At 49.2% G+C, this 21,663-nt stretch overlaps 1 protein-coding gene across 1 annotated transcript in view; it reads right to left on the bottom strand.

The window, feature by feature from the left end:
* Window positions 1-21,663, bottom strand: part of LOC119170716 (ATP-dependent RNA helicase DDX54) — a 103,197-nt gene that overhangs the window by 47,792 nt on the left and 33,742 nt on the right. The window contains exons 8-10 of the mRNA XM_037421952.2: window positions 17,646-17,856; window positions 3,348-3,482; window positions 1,527-1,615 (exon numbers count right to left, since the gene is read on the bottom strand). Of these exons, the coding sequence (XP_037277849.1) occupies window positions 1,527-1,615; window positions 3,348-3,482; window positions 17,646-17,856 (435 nt within the window). The remainder of the gene's footprint in view (window positions 1-1,526; window positions 1,616-3,347; window positions 3,483-17,645; window positions 17,857-21,663) is intronic.

Below are 21,663 nucleotides of genomic sequence, written 5' to 3'. Positions count from 1 at the left end.
ATTACTTCAATTAATGACGGATGTCCTGTGATTTGTGAATAAATGTAAGTCTTCTGAAACTTTCGCCTCGTGTGTTAGCTCAATGGACATGTGCTACTGCACGGTGAGCCCTCGGTTCATCTAGCTTTCATTAATTCGAATTCTTTCAATCGAACAACTTTTCGGGCCCCTTCAAGTACGAATCACCGAGATTCGATTCGATAGCACAACAGCCATACTTCGACCCACCATCATTGTAATGAAAATGTGCTACATGTCTCGGCAGGCAGTTTCTCAGAAAGAAAATTTCTGAACAAATCATCCATGAGGATGCCTCTTGATGAAACCACAGTATAAGAACTAACACATTAGCCTGTTATCTTCAATCTGGATGCCATCACTGTTGACATGAAACTTGCAACAACACCTTCAGATGCTAGCGATTTCACCCCTTGCCCCCGTTCCAAGAGTCGTGTAAAGCGCCTGCCTAACATACAGTGCATGCTTCAGGCACCACACATCCTAAGCAACATGTTCACGCAAATGGCATCAGACGTGCAAAAGCCTATTTTATATTCTGTATAACAAAAACAAATTGTGCCAGTCACATCGCCAAACAGGCATAGATAAACCTGTCCTCAGGCTAAGTCCAAGTGTTCGTATAGCCCACAGCCAACACAAATGCCCCTTGTGTGTATCAGAGCGGTCATTGCACGTTATGTTTATAAAACCGGCATATTGCAGTGGCAAATTAGCTCGTATAAGGACAGAGCGATGTGGACGCCAGCACTACATGAGCCACAATGTGCCCTGTGTGCCCGTTAATGTTTTTCTGAACAGCCAATATCTTCCGTTGTTGCAGCTCACAGAATTACCGAATTGATCTCCATGCACTTCTTATTAACTGTGCTCATAAATTACCAGCGCTCCGAGCGTTGTCTCACCCCTGGTCCAGAACCACAATTTTCAAGGTGCATGCTAAACGACGAGCCTCCAGTTTTACTACCGCCTTGTTCTCTTACTACACACAGACACCTGATGTACAAATGTGGCTTGTGATGGCTGCATTAAATGCAAAATTTCTTAAGTTTTCTTGTCAAAGTCATGAATTTAATGGGGGTAAAATAAGAGTGCATCACATTCATTCTGACCACTCATGTGACTCTAATATTTTCTTCCTGGATGATTGCTTGCTGGGCAAGCGCTCTTTGCACTCTGTCAGTGTCGTCCTTTTTAATTCTACACGCTGTTACATGTGCCCTTCCTAGAACCCCTGCGTTTTGCGGAACCCACTTTGAGAATGCATGCTCCATGAAAAATTTTCAGAAAAACTGTCTGACCTAGCGCTTTTTTTTTCACCTGCACCAGGCCCCTGAAACACAAGAATATTCGGCCCATATTGGTTTGCTGAAAGTGCGACTGATGATAAACCAGGGGCAGCACTCAAGTAGCAGAACACAGTCGGCAACATAATGTGTATCAAAAGAGCTAACCTTTCACAACCAGGCCTAGGAAATCGTACAACTGACAGAATAAAAGCGACGTACCAGATCTACGGACTGTTGCTGCATACACCGTAGTAGCTCCAACTCTTCGTCAATGACTGCCTGAGGTACTCGGCCACAAAGACCGCTTTCTGGATGAGAAAAATTGAAAGCAACATTGGCACAAGAAGTGCAGTGTTTGAGCAACAGTTCTCTTCTTAAGCACAATTCATAAATTTTAGGCAAGCTTGTAAGGGTGAATTGCTTGCACCTGCGGTGCAACTGCTAACTGCTGATGCGTTGAAAGAATTCCTGGCTCGCACATCCACCGAAAGTATCTTTCACTGTTGAGTGCAATGCCTCGATAGTGCACTCATTTGGGTTTGTTACAAGGGGGTCCCACGAAGCACACAAACGTCATAAAATGCCAGCGGACTTCAATTCATCTAGCAATTCAGTACATCTGCATTTGTTGCAGCCCAAGAATGGAGAGCACAAATACAAGTGGCTGCACAAACACTGATGTGCATTTGTGCTTCACTCTATACTGGTACTGTGTCCTCCGAAAAATTCCACTTAGAATAAGAATTAGCCTGGAGCACTCTGCTTCCTTCCTTGCTATTTTTATATTGCTTTATTTAGGACAAAACAAATATAGTCCCAGGAATTGTGCTATGGCTGTTCCACTGATACAGCAGCAGTAGCCTCAGAAAGAGGACACTTACAAAATGTAAAATGAAAGCACACATGAAACAGTTTTCTAGTACTGTTTCCTATTCAATTAAATTTGCACTGAAATTTTACTATTGGAATTCCCCGATAACAAATACAGTCAACGCTCAACTGGCAGTGGCCCCTTCAGAGATCACACTCTCGTATAGAGGCAAAGCTCCCTTTCAGGCTCTGCTACGGTCGCAAGTGTATTGGCTCAAGGAAATGCTGGTTCCAACATGGCGATTAAAGATGGAAGAAATAGGGGCTCCACTAGTGCTGTTATAGCGCTGAAATTTGGGCAGGAAGCCCGAAAAGTTGGACGCCGAGGATTTTTAGCATCCGGAATTTTAGATGTTTTTATAATGACGTTTGTGAGGCAGATTTGGGACTCCGGACAAGAAGGGTGCGCACTCTTGTATACCACGTCGGTTGCGCTTCCACAGAAGCTCAAATAGGAGGAGAGGCTGAGGAATTGGCATCTTTGCCTTTCGCGTGTAAAGTGCTGTTAACAACACTTTGATTGCACCAAATGATGTACATGAATACAATTTGGCCTTTGCATTGCCTCAATCTCGCTAAGACAACTATGACCCCCCCCCCCCCCCTACACCAGCACTTTGTCAATTCAGTCAAAAGAAATATTCCATGCTGTTATTTCATTAGAATACGTTTAGGAATCCTTCCCAACTTTTTCTGCAAGTTTGTCTCAAAACATTCGAAAAATATTTTTAAAATATTTGAGAAATATTCAAAAACTATTCGATTGAATAAGAACCCATACTTCAAAATTCACATTGGCTTCGCACCCAAAATTTCACTATTTGCACAGCTCTAATGCAAATAAATCAGTACACTTATTTCAGACAGATGCAAAGTACATGAACATTAAAGGCAAAAAGAAAAATGTTACAGTACACCACTTGCTAAACACTTTAACAAACGAAACACAATAGGTATGAAAGATCACAAACAACTCTGTAAGAAGAAGAAAAAATGAATGAAAGGCAACCAAAAATAATTTAATAAACTCTTTACACCACTTGCAGCAAAGAAGAATAGATAAGGAATAATATCCCTGATAGTTTAACTTTTGTTTTAGTTTTTCAACAGTAATAATCCTCTTATCTGCCAGTCTCACTTTTAAGAAGATAAAAAGCTGATACCACTTACCTCCTGGACTGGAGTTGGCATTGGAGAGGCTCAACTCTCGCCCCAGGAACAAATGTAGGTCAAGGAGGTACGGAGCCTCATCTGGTGCAACCAAGGAATATGCAGTGCCAGTGCGCCCCGCTCGTGCAACACGTCCTGGAAAGGGCACAGAAAAATCAGCGGAATTCGCAGCAATCGCAAGCCATGCTTCCTCTTTGATACTTGTTGACACAAAAAGGTTTGAAAATTCAGTGCGACCCAATAAGTGGGCTGCAGAGAATTTCAGGTGGTGCACGAAAAACACTGGCAAAATTTGCCTAATGCACTGTTCAATTCTGTTCGATCATCCTGATCTCCCCAAGTGACCACACATGACCCTGTGACCTCTGGACACCACGGCCAAGACAAACAAGCAGAAATTTATCGACATCAGCAATATCATGCTTAAAACTTAGTTATATTTTGTGATCTTAAACAGCAGTATACGCTGTCCTTTTATTGCAATAGCAATTATATGGACACTTTGGGCTGAATTTTGCCGTCAGTGTCTGCATTGCTGTCGCGCACCGTATATGTATACGTATCCATATTGCCGCGCGCTTGAGCTGCCAGCGCAAAAGAGGCAGACGAAGTGGCAGTTCCCCTCGTGCCATTGTTCTGTTTTTGGCTGCGCTGAGCCGACCGCTCTTCGGACTTTTGTGAGGACGCCTTAAAAACGTCTCCTGTCTCTTTAACGTGACATTTTAATGGTGGAGGTGCGGGGTAACCTCCCCTATGCAACAGACTCCTTCTAGCAGCCGGAACGTGACCCAAAACCCAGAGCTTACGCCGGTACACCGTTTCAGTCGGAGGATTCGAGGACTGTCCCCCGAGTTTGTGCCTCACAGTACAAGTACGTCGACTGGTATGGAGAATACTGTTGCTGTCACCGCTTCCCCTACCGCTGGAGCCGCCGCTGCTCCAACCGCTGCACCCGCAGCTGCACCCACTCATTACACGCTACAAAAACCACGTGTTCCGAGTCCCTTTCGTGGTGGCCTCTATGAAGATGTGGAAGATTGGCTGGCTGAGTACGAGTACGTAGCGGATTTCAACGGGTGGGACGAAGTAGCGAAGCTCAAGAATGTGTACTTTAGTCTTCTGGATGGTGCTCGCACATGGTTCCAGAACCGCAAGGGCCTCCTAACGTCGTGGCATGAGTTCTGTCACAGGCTCCGCGAAACGTACTCGAGTCTCGATCGTCGAGAGCGCGCTGAAAGGGCCCTCCAGTCCCGCATGCAGATGCCTAATGAAGGTGTGGCTACATACGTGGAGGATATGGTTCATCTGTTCACTCGCGCCGATCCAACCATGCCGGAAGACAAGAAGCTGCGACACTTGATGCGAGGTGTGAAAGAGCAGCTCTTCGCTGGACTCATTCGTAGTCCGCCTAGAACGGTCGCGGAGTTCCTCACTGAAGCCGTCGCCATGGAAAAGGCGCTGCAGCAGCGGAACCAGTACGATCGGCAAGTGAATGCTACCTATACCACCGGGCTAGGCTCGTTCCCGACCGACGTGGGAGCGCTTCGCGAGCTGATACGTTCGGTTGTTCGCGACGAGCTACAACAGCTGCAACAGCTGAACCAGGCGCAGCAGCAGCCTTCCACGAATTGCATCGCCACCATCATACGTGACGAAGTTCAGCATGCGCTCGGCACACCTCGCCGCGAGACACCAACGCAGGTTGCTGCACCACTTCAGGCGTTCGCAACTTCAAGTGAACCTCTAGGGGTGACCTACGCAGACGTATTGAGACGCACCGTTCCGTCGTCCACGACACCATCCCCAGTGAGTGGTTTCCAGCGCACCACTTATACCGACACGTTCGAACACAACGCACCTGCACCAGTCCCACTACCAGCCGCAACCCCGTACGCCACACTGCAGTCCGCACAGGTGGTCCCTTATTTTGCAGACACTCGACCCGTCATGCGTAAATCCGACATATGGCGCATGCCCGACCGACGACCGCTTTGCTACCACTGCGGTGAAGCGGGTCACCTCTACCGAGACTGCCAGTACCGCCGACTTGGGCTGCAGGGTTTTCCTGCCAATTCACCCCGCCCCCGGTTTGGACAGAGACCACCAGAAATTGAAGATTTTATCGCTCGGCAGAACGTCCCACTCAGGCGTCAGTCGCGCTCACCGTCACCGCGGTCGTCATCTTATTCAGGCAACGGAAATCGAAGGCCGCAAGGACGGTCTCCGAGCCCTCGCCTGGAAAACTAACGCCAGCGACCTTTCGAGGCGAGGCCGCTGATTCTCGACGTGATGAAGACCTCGCCCTCCAATCGACGCGACATCGGACCAACGGAAATTCGACTACGCCGGCGCCTGTATCCCAGCTGAGCGACTTTTCAATGGACATACCTGTGCTGCTCGACGGTCGCAATTTAACTGCCTTAATAGACACTGGTGCTGACTACTCGATTATTAGCGGACAATTGGCACGTACCTTGAAGAAAGTGATAATGCCTTGGACAGGATCGCATGTACGTACAGCTGGCGGACATGTTGTAACGCCGGTTGGTTTGTGCACGTCCAGGCTACAAATACGAGGCTGCACGTTTTTGGTCAGCTCCATCGTGCTACGTGACTGCTCCCGCGAATTAATTCTCGGCCTCGATTTTCTTCGGGAATATGGCGCCGTAATCGACCTACGGCGACGCTGCATTTCCTTTTCGACAGTCAACGCTACGTCAAGGGACTCCAACCGCCGTACAACCGCCCTCCGTGTTTCCGACGACAGTGTCACAATACCACCTCGTGCAAGTATCCTAATTCAGGTGACTTCCGAAGGAACCAGTGACGGTGAAACAGTGGCAGAGTGCAACGTCTCCCTGCTGCTGGCGCTTGGAATTTCTGTGGCACGAGGCATCATTGACATTCGGAACGGTACAGCCGAGGTCATGATTACAAATTTCACCAATGAGCATCGTCACCTTTTCCGGGGCACTGCGGTCGCCTACGCTGAAGCCTTGGAGGACGTCATTGAGTGTTTTGCCTGTGAAGACAGTAGCCGCAATGGACAAACCGTAATAGATGTTGACATGAACAGTGCACTGCCAGAAGAGAACCAGAGGGCCTTGCGAGAGCTATTGTTTGAATTCAGGGCGTGCTTTGCTCAGTCGTCTAAAGTGAGTCAGACGCCAATTACACAGCACAGGATAATCACTTACGACGACGCAAGACCTATTCACCAACAGCCATACCGCGTCTCGCCGACAGAACGCGCAGCTATCAAGCAGCAAGTGAAAGAAATGATCGACGACGGCGTTATCCAGCCTTCGAACAGTCCCTGGTCCTCACCGGTCGTTCTGGTTAAGAAGAAGGACGGTACGCTTCGCTTCTGTGTAGATTACAGAAAGCTCAACAACGTCACAAAAAAAGATGTTTATCCGCTGCCGCGTATTGATGACTCGCTTGACCGACTACGACGAGCGAAGTATTTTTCTTCCCTGGATTTAAAGAGTGGCTACTGGCAAATTGAGGTTGATGAGCGCGACCGCGAAAAAACCGCCTTTGTCACGCCGGATGGCCTCTACGAATTTCGGGTGCTACCGTTCGGACTCTGCTCTGCGCCAGCTACCTTCCAACGCATGATGGACACTGTGTTGACTGACTTAAAATGGCAAAGCTGCCTTGTGTACTTGGATGATGTGGTCGTGTTTTCAACCAGCTTCTCCGAACATCTGAAGCGACTACGACAAGTACTTGAGGCGATTCGGACGGCTAACCTTACGTTAAAGCCGCAAAAATGCCATTTCGGTTACGAAGAACTAAAGTTCCTTGGACATGTCGTAAGTGCAGAAGGCGTCCGTCCTGACCCTGAGAAAACCGCCGCTGTCGCAGCCTTCCCGACTCCTGCCGATAAGAAAAGTGTGCGGCGGTTTCTTGGTCTATGCGCGTACTACCGGCGCTTTATAGGCAATTTTTCGAAAATTGCCGAACCATTAACTAGACTCACTAGAGACGATACGCCGTTCGTTTGGAGTGCTGAACAAGAATCAGCATTCACAGAGCTTCGGCTTCGCCTGGCATCACCACCTGTTCTTGGACATTTCGACGAGGAAGCCGAAACAGAAATTCATACCGACGCCAGTAACGTCGGTCTGGGCGCGGTACTCGTCCAACGGCAGGAGGGAATTGAAAAGGTCATCGCCTACGCAAGCCGAACCCTAACACGCCCGGAGTCAAACTACAGTACCACGGAGAAGGAGTGCCTTGCTGTCGTGTGGGCAATTGCTAAGTTTCGACCTTACCTTTACGGCCGTCCATTCAGAGTAGTGACGGATCATCACTCGCTGTGCTGGCTTGCGAACCTCAGAGACCCCTCCGGACGACTGGCAAGGTGGAGCCTACGTCTGCAGGAGTACGACGTCACTATCGTGTACAAGTCCGGTCGTGCACACGAAGATGCGGACACGTTGTCACGCGCGCCAGTTGAGCCTGCCGCTCAGAGCTTCGAAGAGGACTGCCCTTTCCTTGGCTCCGTAAGCGTAACAGACTTGGCTTTACGGCAGCGAGCAGATGCTCAATTGCGACCTATCATTGAACATCTAGAGGGCCGCAACGTATCACTGCCCCAGCATATAACTCGCGGATTGTCATCCTTCTGCTTACGACAGGGCGTGTTGTACAAGAAGAACGCAGCCGCCAGCAACAAAACTTACCTGTTGGTCGTCCCCGCAGAGCTGCGTGAGGAAATTCTATTTGCCTGCCACAACGAGCCTCCATCGGGCCATCTGGGCATCACCCGAACCATCGCTAGGGTACGAAAGTCTTACTACTGGCCGAAACTTGCCGCTTGCGTTAAACAGTACGTTCAAGCCTGCCGCGAATGCCAGCGCCGAAAATCCCCATCTGTTAAGCCTGCGGGATTACTTCACCCTATCGAGCCACCCAGAACACCCTTCGATCAAGTCGGCATGGACCTCCTGGGTCCGTTTCCCTTGTCATCTTCCGGCAACAAGTGGATAATCGTCGCTACAGATTATCTAACCCGCTATGCTGAAACTAAGGCGCTTCCTAAAAGCACGGCTTGTGAAGTTGCTCAGTTTTTCATCGAGAGAATTGTATTACGCCACGGTGCTCCATCCTGTGTCATCACAGACCGAGGAACAGCGTTTACAGCAAGGCTCCTTGAACAAGTTTTTCAGTTAAGTTACTCCACGCATCGCAAGACAACAGCGTATCACCCTCAGACAAATGGACTGACCGAGCGGCTTAACAAAACGATGACTGATATGCTGTCTATGTACATAGACGTACAGCACAAGACGTGGGATGAAATACTGCCTTACGTAACATTCGCGTATAATACCGCTACGCAAGAGACCACACGATTCACTCCGTTTCGTCTTCTATACGGTCGGGACGTTCAGACGATGTTGGACGCAATGCTCCCATGCGACATTGACAACATCGAGAATCTCGACGAAGATGCTGAGTGTTTCGTGCAACGAGCCGAGGAAGCACGTCAACTAGCCCGCGTAAACATCAAGAAACAACAAGGCGTCGATGCACAGCGCTACAACCGCTGCCACAGACAAGTCGATTATAAACCAGGTGACCAGGTGTTGGTTTGGACCCCTGTGCGCTGCAAAGGTCTCTCTGAGAAGCTTCTCAGTCGGTATTTTGGCCCGTACAAAGTGCTACGACAAGTGAGCGACGTCAATTACGAAGTCCTTCCGGACGGAAGCCAACCACCCCGACGCCGACAGCTACGACCCGAGATTGTGCACGTGGTGCGGTTAAAACCGTACCACACACTGTGACAATGTTTTTTTTTTTTTTTTTTACGATACACGCTTCGTTTAGCATCGAGGCGATGCTCTTCAGGGAGGAGGGGCAGTGCCGCGCGCTTGAGCTGCCAGCGCAAAAGAGGCAGACGAAGTGGCAGTTCCCCTCGTGCCATTGTTCTGTTTTTGGCTGCGCTGAGCCGACCGCTCTTCGGACTTTTGTGAGGACGCCTTAAAAACGTCTCCTGTCTCTTTAACGTGACAATATATACACTCAAACCTCGTAATAGCGTAACGGGATAAAACGAAATAATGAATATAACAAAGTAAATAAAGTTCTCCTTGAAAGCTCCATTGAGCCCCATGCATTTTAAACCTCGTTGTAACGAGGTAAATTGACCAGTAAATGGATATAATTAACTAAATTAGTCTAATAAATAGCCTATAAAAAAAAACGACCATACTGTGTCAGTATATCGGTCTCTGCGGAGTTTGACACTCGTTCGGCGCGAATCTTTCAAAACTTACAGCCACGCCACGCGCAACCGAGAGAGCCCTTTTCCTCACACAGCCAGCGGAGAGGATTGAGGAAGCACTCAGCGGGTCACATGACCAAGAAGCGGCGCCGCGGTGCAAAGCGATTTCCCTCTCACTTATAAGAACACGCGATGGGAAAGCTTCAGAAGACTTTAATTTATTCACAAATCAGAGGACATGTGTCATTAATTGAACTAATCGGTGATGCACGTTTGCACACTTTGCCTTGGAGCGAGTCATGCGATTTTGCACGTAGTTTGCAAAGCATACTAGCGCGCAGCTAAGTCCAGCGCCAACACTCGCTAAAGACGACGGCAACGACTGCGTCTCCACTGCTACCCTCTGCACCGAAAAAGAAGGACTCTCAGCAACAGCTTTCTTTTTTTTTCTCTCTCTCTTCGTGCGCGGCCTTGGAAGGAGAAGGGTCTCTACGTGGAGAGACGGAAAAGGGAGAAGCATGGCGCAGGCCCATCGCAGATCGGAATTTGAGAGAGAGCAAAGAATCCACCACAGTCTTTTCTTTCTTTTTCTTTTTTTTCCTTCTTCACACGCAGCGTAGAGAGGTGCTGCCGCGGAATCAGGCATGGTGCTGAGAGCATTTTTGGAGCGCAGTATGTTCGAATTGACCGTCGCAAGTGCTTGCGCGTTCGAATTACAGGGGGTTTTCACCCGTTGGAATACACACAGCTTTGACGGGACCACAGCGTGAGTTCGATATAACCGGTAGTTCGAATTAAGTGTGTTCGAATTAATGAGATTCGACTGTGCTTATTTTCCGTCGCACGTGTGGTCGCGTAGCGGTACATCGGCCTGCGAGGCGGTTTCCTTCTTTGCATGCTTATAGGTGTGCGCCCATCTGAGCATACATTGCCACAAACTGTTATAATCAATATAACGAAATCATTGTGGCTCCCCTTCAACTTCGTTATTATGAGGTTTGAGTGTAGTCTAGTCTCGATAATTCGAACTCAAAGGGGCCCGAAAATTTGTTCGAACTAAAAGAAGTTCGAATTAATGAAAGCTAAATGAACGGAGGGCTCACTATGCAGTGGTGCATGTGCATTGAGCTAACACACGAGGGGGAAGTTTCAGAACACTTACATTTGTTCACAAATAACAGAACATTCGTACATATATGAAGTAATCGGTGATGCACGTCTGCACATGTTCGCCTTGCAGTGAGTCAATTTCTCACGCAGCTTGCAAAGCATTTCTGCATCAGCTTCAGCATTCTCCTGGCAAAAGAAGTTGCTTGCGGCAATGCCCAGCGCCGACACTCTCCAAAGACGACGACAACGACTGGGCCTCCGCTACGGAGAAGTGTCTCCATGCGGAGAGAAACAGATCGGCATTTGAAGGGAAACCAACACTCCACGGCAGATTTTTTTTTTTTTGGCTCTCTTTGCGCGCGTTGTTAAAAGGACAAGAATCTACGTGTCAGGGACGAGGAAGGGGGAAGCGTGGCACCGGCCCGAGAGAGCCAACACTCCACGATTGATTGATTGATTGATATGTGGGGTTTTGACGTCCCAAAACCACCATATGATTATGAGACGCCGTAGTGGAGGACTGCAGAAATGTCGACCACCTGGGGTTCTTTAACGTGCACCCAAATCTGAGCACACGGGCCTACAACATTTCCGCCTCCATCGGAAATGCAGCCGCCGCAGCCGGGGTTCGATCCCGGGACCTGCGGGTCAGCAGCCGAGTACCTTAGCCACTAGACCACCGCGACGGGGCCAACTATTCACGACAGCTTTCCTTTTTTTTCTCTCTCTCTATTTGCGCGCAGGGTTGAAAGGAGAAGGGTCTTTACATGGCAGGGACAGAAAAGGGAGAAGCATGGCACAGGCACGTCACAGATCGGCATTTGAAAGAGAGCAAACATTCCCACTGTAGCCTTTCCTTTTCTTTTCCTTCGCGTGCAGCGTTGAGGTGCAGAAGGCGACGCTGCGTGATTGGGCATGGTGCTGAGAGCATTTTCGGGGAGCGGTATGTTTGAATTAACCATCGCAAGTGCTTGCGCGTTCGAATTACAGGGCGTTTTTGCCCAGTGGAATACACATAGCTTTGAAGGGACCACAGCATGAGTTCGAGTTAACCGGAAGTTCGAATTAAACATGTTCTAATCAAAGAAATTTGACTGTATATAAAAATGTAACGAAGAAAAAAAAACACAGAAAAAAGACTCCGGCACGCGGAATCAAACTTGAGTCCTCTGAATTGTGAGTGCGAGGCGTTAACCACTGAGCCACCGAGGAGCACGTCCTTCACGGTTGTGGGGGTGCTGACACCCCCTGTAAAGTTGTTTGTGCCGTGTGGGGCCCGCGTGGTAAGTCAAGCGTTGGCGACGCCGCCTTTTGTGTGCTCTTGTGTTATGTTGTTTGAGTGTTTGGTAATATTGTGTAACGATCTCCTAGCGTGTTAATTACAATTGATATATCGATTCGGCTGACGATATCGTCGTTGAAAAGTAGTTAAATAAATGTGCATTGTTTCGTTTGTACCGACCGTGTCTGCTGTGTCCGTTCACTCCAAGAGCATGGCGAGGTGCTCGGCGATTCGAGCCCACACTGGCGGCCCAACATGGGGCTCTTGGAGTATCGGACGACAGTTTTTGTGGTTCGGTACAATCTTTTGTTTGAGCCGGGGAAGAGTAGGCCTAGGGGGGACTTCTCATTGCTAGCGTCGGGGGTGTGCTTTGTTGAGAAGCGAGGAGATTGGATTTGTGACGTGTTTGAATTTGTCGGCAGGTTGAGTTTTTTATTTATTTATTTTTTGCTAGCAAGTGTTGTATTAGTTTTCAAAACCGCTGTTGAATTGAGACAAGAGCCATGCGGTCTGCATCCTGGGGTGAGCAAGGCCCAGAGCACGTGGTGTGTAGGCCAGGCTCGAAGCGAGTGAGTACGGAAGCCTCGTGAGTGATCCGATTTTCTGTAAATAGCTTCTTCTATCGTTTTGGGCTCAGGGAGCCGGGCGTCGCTGCTGACTTGTATTGCGGCTCGACGCCGGGGCGTCATGACACCGCCCGGGGCAGTGGACGCCGAATCTCGGTAAGCTGCTGTGTGCGGCGAGCGATAGGGCCACCTCACAGAGTGGATGTCTCCTCGCGGCTGCCTCTTCTGAGCCAAGGCTGGGTGAATGCCGGTTGTTGCCGAGCGACTCATTAGGCCTAAGGCTCTGCACAGCCACCTGTCGCACGTGGCACTAGTACGTGGATTGTGGCATTGAGGTGTTGCGCTCTGCTTCCTTCACTTTTTTATCTTGCGATGCACGAGTTATCAAAAAGTGATTTTTGTTTTATTTACATGGGCGTCTCGGCCGCCCCCCATGTATTAGCTAGCAGTACTGACCATCGTAACACGTGACCGAAAAGCCCGAAGCTTCCTTCTCTAGGCTCTGCTCTATTGTTTCTCTTGAGTTTCTTTTGTTGATGTATTCAGCGGGAGGGATCTCATACACGGCCGGCTGTCTTCTGCACTTCGATGGTCAGCGTCACTGGCCAAGAATGCGGTCGTTAGGTCGGGCGATGGAGATGCCTGGGACCTGCGCAACTGCCTGCAGTCCGGTGTCCTTGTGAGTGCAGGTCGCAACTGGAAGACATCTCGGCGCTAGCGAGGGTTCGTCGCGCCGACGGCAACGTTGCTGTTGCGGGGCCGGTAGTGAGGTGAAGTCGAGCCGGACAGTGCAGCAGTGTCGACCAGCGGCGGTGTCGTGGTGCAAGGACATTGTGGACATGCGATGTCATTTTTTTTGTTAAAGCTTGTGTAGCTTATCTTTTTGTTTTCAGGATATGGTTTGATTTAAGGTTGGGGGAATGTGGGGGTGCTGACACCCCCTGTAAAGTTGTTTGCGCCGTGTGGCGCACGTGTCTCGCCCCAAAGCCGCATTTCGGGTGACGACCGCCAGGCGATAGGTGGCGTTGTATTCGCGTTGAGCACGACTATCGTCATCATCATCATGGGGTAGCGCCGGCAGTGACCCCTGGCGCAAGCGAGTCTTGGTGGCCAGCAAGAGTTGATCGAGGCTCTTCTGCGCATGGCGATTGCCGTGAACGGTTGTCTCTAGCGTGGGTCCTCGACGCTTGGCACCGCAGGCCTGCACGCCGGGGGGGGGGGCACGCGTGGTAAGTCAAGCGTTGGTGATGACGCCTTGGGTGTGTTATTGTGTGTTTGTCATGTTTTGGAGTGTATGAAAATTGTGTGTAAGGATGTCTGAATGAGTTGATCACGATTGATGTATCATTCGGCGGATGATATCGTCGTTATAAATTAGTTAAATAAATGCATGTATGTTGTTTGGTTTGTACCGACCGTGACTGTTGTGTCCGTTTACTCCAAGTGCGTGGCGTGGTAAGCGCTCGCCAATTCGAGACTCCACACCGTTCAAACGGCAAGCTATTTTTTGTTTATGCGTCTGCTTTGTTGTTTGCTGTGGTTGCTGATTTTATAAGCTTCGATCAAAGGTAGAGAATGTTTTTGTGATGGTTGCACAGACCACCATCAGTCAGTTTCCTTGACCTAACCTGGCTTTCAGAAAATTCTCTGAGAATTCCATGAGTTTTCCAGACATGTCGAAGTTCCCTTATACATCCAGGTTTTCCATGTTGGTAGACACCATGAGCTATGCAGCAAGTGAGCATATCTACAGCATTGATCTCAAAGCCTAATGTAGATATTGCTTCACTACATTGTCAAATAAATTTTAAGGGGGGATGCTACACCTTCCAAAAACTTTTATTTTTGCGAGTACCTCAGTCAAATTTGGAGAGCCTATGTAGATTTTACTGCTGATTTCAAAAATCTAATTCTTTTTTTGCTGTGACAATTAGTTTTAAAGATATAATGAACTGCGACTTTTTCAATTAAGGCCTAATTAGCTAATTAACTGTAACTTGGATATTGATGTGCAACCTATAGAACCAATTCGGTATGTTCACAGTGTGCAATAAAGTATAAATCATTGTTCTGGGCTATTTCGAAGCAAAGTAGTGGGATGTTGAATATGACATGAAAAATTTCCCCATCTACACTTGAAACAAAAGATCCATTTAGAGAATTTTCTCCAAAAATTATTACAATAAAACTTACTTTACGACACATCCCCTGCATTTATCTTCGAAACAAAAAAGAAATCGTAATGATAACCCAGATAGAACAAGAGATATTGCTCCGGCATAATGGGAAGCACATGAAAATTGTCGTTTTGAGAAATCGAGAAAAAACGTGGGCACACATTTTTATTGCAGAAGATGCAACAAGACAACCTCAAAACGCACCAGAAGCATAGTCTGAATGCATTCTGTGCTCATGCCTCCTCTTCACTAGCTTCCGGAGTTCCAATGAGGCTGTTCTTTTCTTGTTGGAGACAATGCTGCGACGGTGGTCTTTTTCTCTCGCTCTCCTGGCACCAGTACTTGTCGCATTCATGTCCATTTCACCTAAGATTGCCGTTGCAGAATTCAAATTGCCCGTGTTGAAGCGCAGCACTGCTTCTGCAACAGCTGCTTCAACAGCGAACAGGGACGCATGGTGCTTCTTGGGGGGCCAAACTCCAGATTACCGAATGTAGGCTCTCGTTGGAGTTCTGCGTTTTGCCGCGTTCGCACCTCTGAAGCAGGGCTCTTTCCGAAAGCCGGGTATAAACCGGTAGTAATGCCTCTGCCACGTCTTTCGGTAGATTGTAGGCATGCCTGGGGTCGGGCTCACCCTTTGCTTTTGCGGCATTGTGCCGACACCATGAAGTTTCACCAGCTGGGCACAGACTGTGGTCCGAGCATTCATCAGTGGAGGTGACGTGGCGGTATGTGGCCATCACAGCCTTTTGCATCTCGCCCACGTCACCTTCATGCGATTTCAGAGCCCGGCCATAATATGTGCTCAGCCTGGTGATCAGCTCACCTGTGAGCCTGCCTTTCCCACCAAGGCCTCTTTTCCCATCGCACTTTTGTTTCTGCACCAGGTTTCTCAATGCGGTGCCCATCCGTTTCTGTACATGATTAATACAGTCTTCCTTCTGCACGTCAATGTAACCATACACCTTGGCGTCTTGTATGGCGCAAAATGTCCTAGAGTCTCCATCAGACAGCATAGTTGTGTAGCGCAGGCCATGGCGTTCAAGCGACCTCTGAAATAGAATTAGAGCCGCCTCCACTTCCATTTGCCCCGCTTTGCTGTTCGTATTTTTTTGGCATTTGTGGTTAGCCTTCCATTCTTGATAGCCCTCACTACTAGGCTTTGGGCCCACCTCGCAGCCTAGGCAAAAGTTGGAAAGAACGACGTAGTCCAACACGTAGCCACTAAATAATTCGATAACTGTGCCCACGCCGATGTGGGAAGAATGGCCTCGCGTCTTCCACGTGCCGTCGTAGCTAACGGCAATATTGCCCCGGTGGCCGAAGCACAAGTCATCATAAATCGTTCTAACCTTTTCCGCACATTCGCTCATAGCGGACTCAGCCGCTCGCGTTGCAGCGGGTGCCAGCGTGTTCTTCAAATGCCGCAGAAACGTCTTGTGGTGCATACCGCGGTGTGAGATGCCCATTGTTGCGAAAATATCGTTCATTTTCGTTTGGCCGTTGCCGGTAGCCACCATCGCCCTCGAAGCGAGAAGATTTACTTCAAACGGATTGCACGTTTTCGTGCCGTTCGCGCGGGGCGAAGTCCATTCATTCGCGATCTCGCCGCACCTTTCACACTGCACTAGCACTTTCACGGCAAGTCCGTAGTCCCGATCCCCTCTGACGATCGTAGCCGGTCCGTGGCAGGCTTTGCAACACAAGGCACCCATTATCGCGTTTAGGATATCTAGATGCATAAGCAGATAAGGAGCAGCATGGTCCGAGTCCTGTGCGATTGCCTCGCTACAACTCGCGGTGAAAAAGTCAATTTTCCGTGCAGTTGCTGGCGCCGATGAAAGCCGGTCGAGCGTCGCTTTCTCCTGGGCATGATTTTCTTCAACTTCGGCGTTTGTCACCCCCTTGGCGTCGATTCGTAGTCGTCCGGAGTTCGCTTCACCGTCATCGTCGTTGGAGGCAACGCGCTCGGTCGCACCATCGCTGAACGGCCGCGGAGCGTCGACACATCGTTCGTCGGAGTCAACCAAGGGCTCTGATGACTTCGTAGACTTTCTCCCACGACCTTTGCGTTTCCTGCGACCACGTGCACGGTCCGATACTTTTTTGCGTTTCCAGGCATGGCGATACGATCAGAAGCTTCTGAGTGCTCTGCCGATTTCGAGGCGTCACAGCGGTGACCCTTTCAAAATGGCGTCGGGTCGCGTATGCAGGCGCAAGCCGCGAGCTTCCAGCCAACTGGAAAGCGCCATTTCAGTCACGTGCGCCGTTTAGCCAGTGAGCGCGGCTCTTCGTCTTTGAGGCCCCGTTTTTCGAGCCGGGGAAACGCTCAATGTTGCTTACTGAATAAAAAAAAACAGCTGAAAACGCGTTCTTTCAAACAAGACCAAAATGGCGCCGATCGAGCGTGTAGTTCCTGCATATCGTAGAGCCGAAACCTGCGCTATTCGCCCTCAATTTAAAGGGCAGGACGCCCGTTTTCGGTTTTTTAAAGTTGAATAACGATAAAAGTTGATGGTATTCGGCTATGAAATTTTGTAAATATGTGCGCAATGATGTCGGGAACGCGAAAAGAAGGTCCGCAAAAACTCGATTTATTTTCGGTCCCGAAGTGCCGCGTCCCCCCTTAATGAAAATAGTAAAAAATTATCACTTTATTTTTCAGATCATTTTCCAGTTGTGCTAGTGCCTGAAGAATGGCTAGGCAACTGTGTTTAAAAAGAATTGCGACCTTCAAACGGGCCTTTTCATACCAGGGTATTTTGTTTTACTAGTGCAAAGTAGACATTCCCATGTCTTCAGCTGATAAAATGTCAAGACAGCATAAGAAATATTTTAAAACCTTTTAGCTTGCCTTAGCAGAGATTTTCAGTGTTTCTCTGAGATGAGCACACACTGCAGTCAAACCAACAGAGTACCAGTACCCACCGACACGGTGCACGAACAGTTTCGGTCGAGGTGGGAAGCTGTAGTTGATCACGTTGTCCAGAAGTGGGATGTCGAGACCACGGGCTGCCACATCTGTGACCAGCATGACAGGCACCTGGCGTGCCTGAAACTTGGACACATTGACGCGTCTTGCTGCCTGGTCCAAGCTGCTGTACGCGTATGTGCAGTTGACACCAGCGCGCTCCAGAATCTGTGCGGTATAGAGAAGGAAGCCAAGGAAGGAGTGAGGGACCGAGCAAAACAGAAATTAAAATTGTTCATTTGCCATCCTGTACATTTACAGGTGGGGGACTGTTGAAAACAAAAGCTGTCCTTAAACAGGGTGCAAAGAGTGTGCTTGCAATCGTCTTTAAACAGCTTTTGTTACATGATCCTTTGTTTCGGAAAGAATGCGGCATTACATATGCATATGTACAATCACTGTCAGACGTTTAAGAAACACCGAACACACCAGAAAGCTGAATATTTCAACTACTTTGGCACAAAGTCTTGAATCTACATTTTTGTCCAGGTCTAAAATGTGCTAATAACATGTAGTACTGGGCAGTTTGAACAGTCACAAATTGCTGGAAAATTCAATCTTTTCTCACACCTTAAACGGGCCCTCAAACACTTTTTTTGACTAACCAAGGAATTAATACACTGGAAGAGCTTATTGCCTCACAAATTTAATGCCGCAAAAATTTTAAGAATCCGTCGAGTACGAGCGGAGTTAGAAAGATTTGTCCCACGCTGCAATCGCATTCTCTATTCTCTCGTCTTGACAAAAGCGCTGGAAGCTAAGCAGAGAGGGTTGGTGAGGCAATTAAAAAAGGTGATGCGCGCCTCGTGACCTTCAGCACTTTTTTCTTCTTTTTCTTCAGATACGTAACTTTTTCAGTGCGATCGCGCGCGCATGCATGGACAAGTGACGACCTCCCGCGACGATCTCTGTAACGATTAAGCGCGCCATGTTCAAATCAGCCAATGGCCGACAGATGGGCTTGCTACGTGTAATTTTTGAGCGTCTTCCAAGATTTGTTGAGGGAAGAGAAAGCAATTTCTAGCTGACTTTGATAATTTATTGTGAATTCCAGGCCATGTGCTGCACTATAACATTTGGCTCGCGTGTTCTCGGGAGCCTCTACTACCGATCGGCAGCGTTTTCTGACCATGCTCAAAAAGTGTTGCAGGGCTCCTTTAAGGGGGGACGCGGGGATCAAATCGCGAAATTCTCGCAAAAAAACGAATTTTGGATAAGGGCAGATTTGGATTCTGCATCACCATTTCTATCATATCTAAAAATATTTCCGCCGAAAACGATCTCAAAGTAAGCTTAAAAAATGTTTTTCTGACCGCGGATCGCAAAAAGCTGGCTGAAATCTGCGCAAAAATGGCCCATTTCCGAGCGCGATACTTCCGCGCCTTCGCCGCCGCTCGCGGAAAGCTTGGTGTCACTGGAAAGCTTGCTTCACCGCCGTACTTCTCCCGGTGAAACCACGACTCTACGAGCTAAGATAAACGCACAAACAGAAAAAATGCGAAGGCATCCGCGACGCCTTAGACGCGCACCCATTGGTCGCTCCTGTCACGTGGTACTGAGCGCGCTCTGTGAGTGGCTGCTGGGAAGCGCTTGCTTGCGCTGGTCGTCTGCTCCGCGCACGCACGTCTGCTACGCACACGCTGGCGCACTATAGTTTGCGAATCCCCTGCCGATACGCCGATATGGTCGCCGATACGCCAACTCTTCTCTAGCGCGAGGCTTAGCGCCCGCAATGGATCGTCGCGTGGACCGGAAGCGCAGGACGAAGTACCGGACGAAGTACACTTACGGGAAGCGTAAACGCAAGCCTCCTGTTGGGAAAACGAAGCAGTCAGCAGCGATTGAATCAGACGAACCGAGTACCGCGTCGCCACCAAGCTACGTGTCGTCGGAAGCCGACACCTGCTCGCTGCCGATGCTCGGCAGTGAGGCCTATGACGCGGGGCCGTCAACTAGCCGCGACGTTGCGGTGCGGCCCGAACGCGAAAGAAGTTTCGTTTTCGCTGCGGCGGGTGACGATGCGGTGCCGGCTGTTCAAAGTGACGGTGAATCGACGCCTGGCAGTGACACTGAAGACCCGGGGCCATCAACTAGCCGCGGCATCACGGTGCGGTGTGAACGCGAGAAAAGTTTCGTTTTCGCGGTGGCGGACGACGACGTGGTGCCAGCTGTCCAGGATGTCGGCGATTGTTTGCCTCAGCGGAAGCGCACCGTTCAAATACACCTGGAACCTCGTTTCGTGTCCTCGGAAGGCGCCGAAAAGCAAGCCAGCAGTGTCCGCGATGCACTTCGCGAGGTGTCGGCAACGGAGCGGAAGTTCGGGTTCGCGCAGCAAACGGAGCAAACATCGGCAACAAAAGAGGATGAGTTCACCCTAATTCAGGTTTCTGCCATGAATTCCCTAATAGGACCTGCACTCTGCCCAAAATGTTGTAAGAAGACTTTGTCAGTGCAGCATGGGACAAAATTGGGCCTGGCAGTAAAACTGGTACTTTTGTGTGCTTCCTGTGGCCCTATTCATTCACCTTGGTCATCCAGTAGAAAATCCGAAGGAAGGGCTTTTGAAGTCAACCTAAGAGCCATGCAAGCAATCAAGTCCATTGGAAAAGGGCCCACTGCCCTGAATGACTTCTGGGCTACAATGAATGTCTCTCATCGGGGCATTCATCAAAAAACTTATCAGGAACACCTAAAAAAAACATTCAAACCAGGAGCAGAGGAAGCTGCACAAAACATCTTTGCAGATGCTGTGCTTGCGGTAAAAGACGTGTACAGTAAGATGCAGCCATCAAGCCCAAACAACATCACAGTTGTGTATGACGGCACGTGGCTTACAAGAGGCCACAGCTCACACATTGGGGTAGGATGTATTATTGAGTTTTACACGGGGCTTGTGCTGGATTGCACAGTCCTTTCCAACTTCTGTCTTGGGTGTTGTCAACAACCAGCAGAGAGCGACCCCAACTTCGTCACTTGGGCTGAGAAACATCAATGTCAGAAGAATACTGATGTTGGCTCCGGACAGATGGAAGTGGAGGCTGCTCTGACACTTTTCAGGCGCTCTGTCAGCAGGTATGGCCTCCGCTACACCAACATTATATGTGATGGTGACAGCCGAACCTATCTTGCTCTGTGCAAAGATGAGGTGTACGGCTTCATACCACTGACCAAAGAAGACTGCGTGAACCATGTGCAGAAGAGAATGGGCACCGCTCTCCGCACACTGGTGACAAGAGCTAAGAAAGGGGAGCCATTGGGTGGGAGAGGTGGACTGACGCAGGAGTTGATTAAAAAACTGACCAGCTACTACGGGTTAGCCTTGCGAAAACACACAAGTGTCCCTGACATGCAAAGGGCCGTGATGGCCACTTTTTATCACGTCACGTCCACCGACGACGAGCCTCACCATGAGCTCTGCCAACCTGGCCCTGATAGCTGGTGCAAACATCGTTCAGCACAGGCCAAAATGGAGCCAGCACCACCTCACAGGTATAACCTGTCGAAACGTGTAGCGGAGGCTCTGCTGCCTGTATACCAACGTCTCTCTGACCCGCAACTGTTGGAGCGATGCAAAGGCAACAAAACTCAGAATGCGGCGGAAAGCTTGCATTCAGTTATTTCGTCACTGACTTCAAAGGACCAACACGCTTCATTGTTCGCAGTGGAGACAACAGTACATGAAGCAGTTGCACGCTACAATTTTGTGAATTTGCGAGCCTACACTGAAATGTGCAAGTCCGTGGGCATCAAACCTGCTAGCCTCGCCCTTCAAAGAGCTGAAGAAAAAGACCAGCAAAGAAAACGAAAAGCACGCAGTGCAGAAAAAATCAAAGAGAAAGGACGTAAGAAGACCCTCGCAAGCAAAGACACAAAGTATTACAGTCCCGGGGCATTTTGATGGACCTTTACTGACTGTTCAACTTTAACGCCAGTTTTCTCAGAAACGTGTTTTGACCCGACTGTCCAGCTTGCCAC

This window comes from Rhipicephalus microplus, chromosome 2 (genome assembly GCF_043290135.1).
Source record: "Rhipicephalus microplus isolate Deutch F79 chromosome 2, USDA_Rmic, whole genome shotgun sequence".
NCBI classification, from domain to species: Eukaryota; Metazoa; Arthropoda; class Arachnida; order Ixodida; family Ixodidae; genus Rhipicephalus; species Rhipicephalus microplus.
This window is presented reverse-complemented; position numbering and strand designations above follow the sequence as displayed.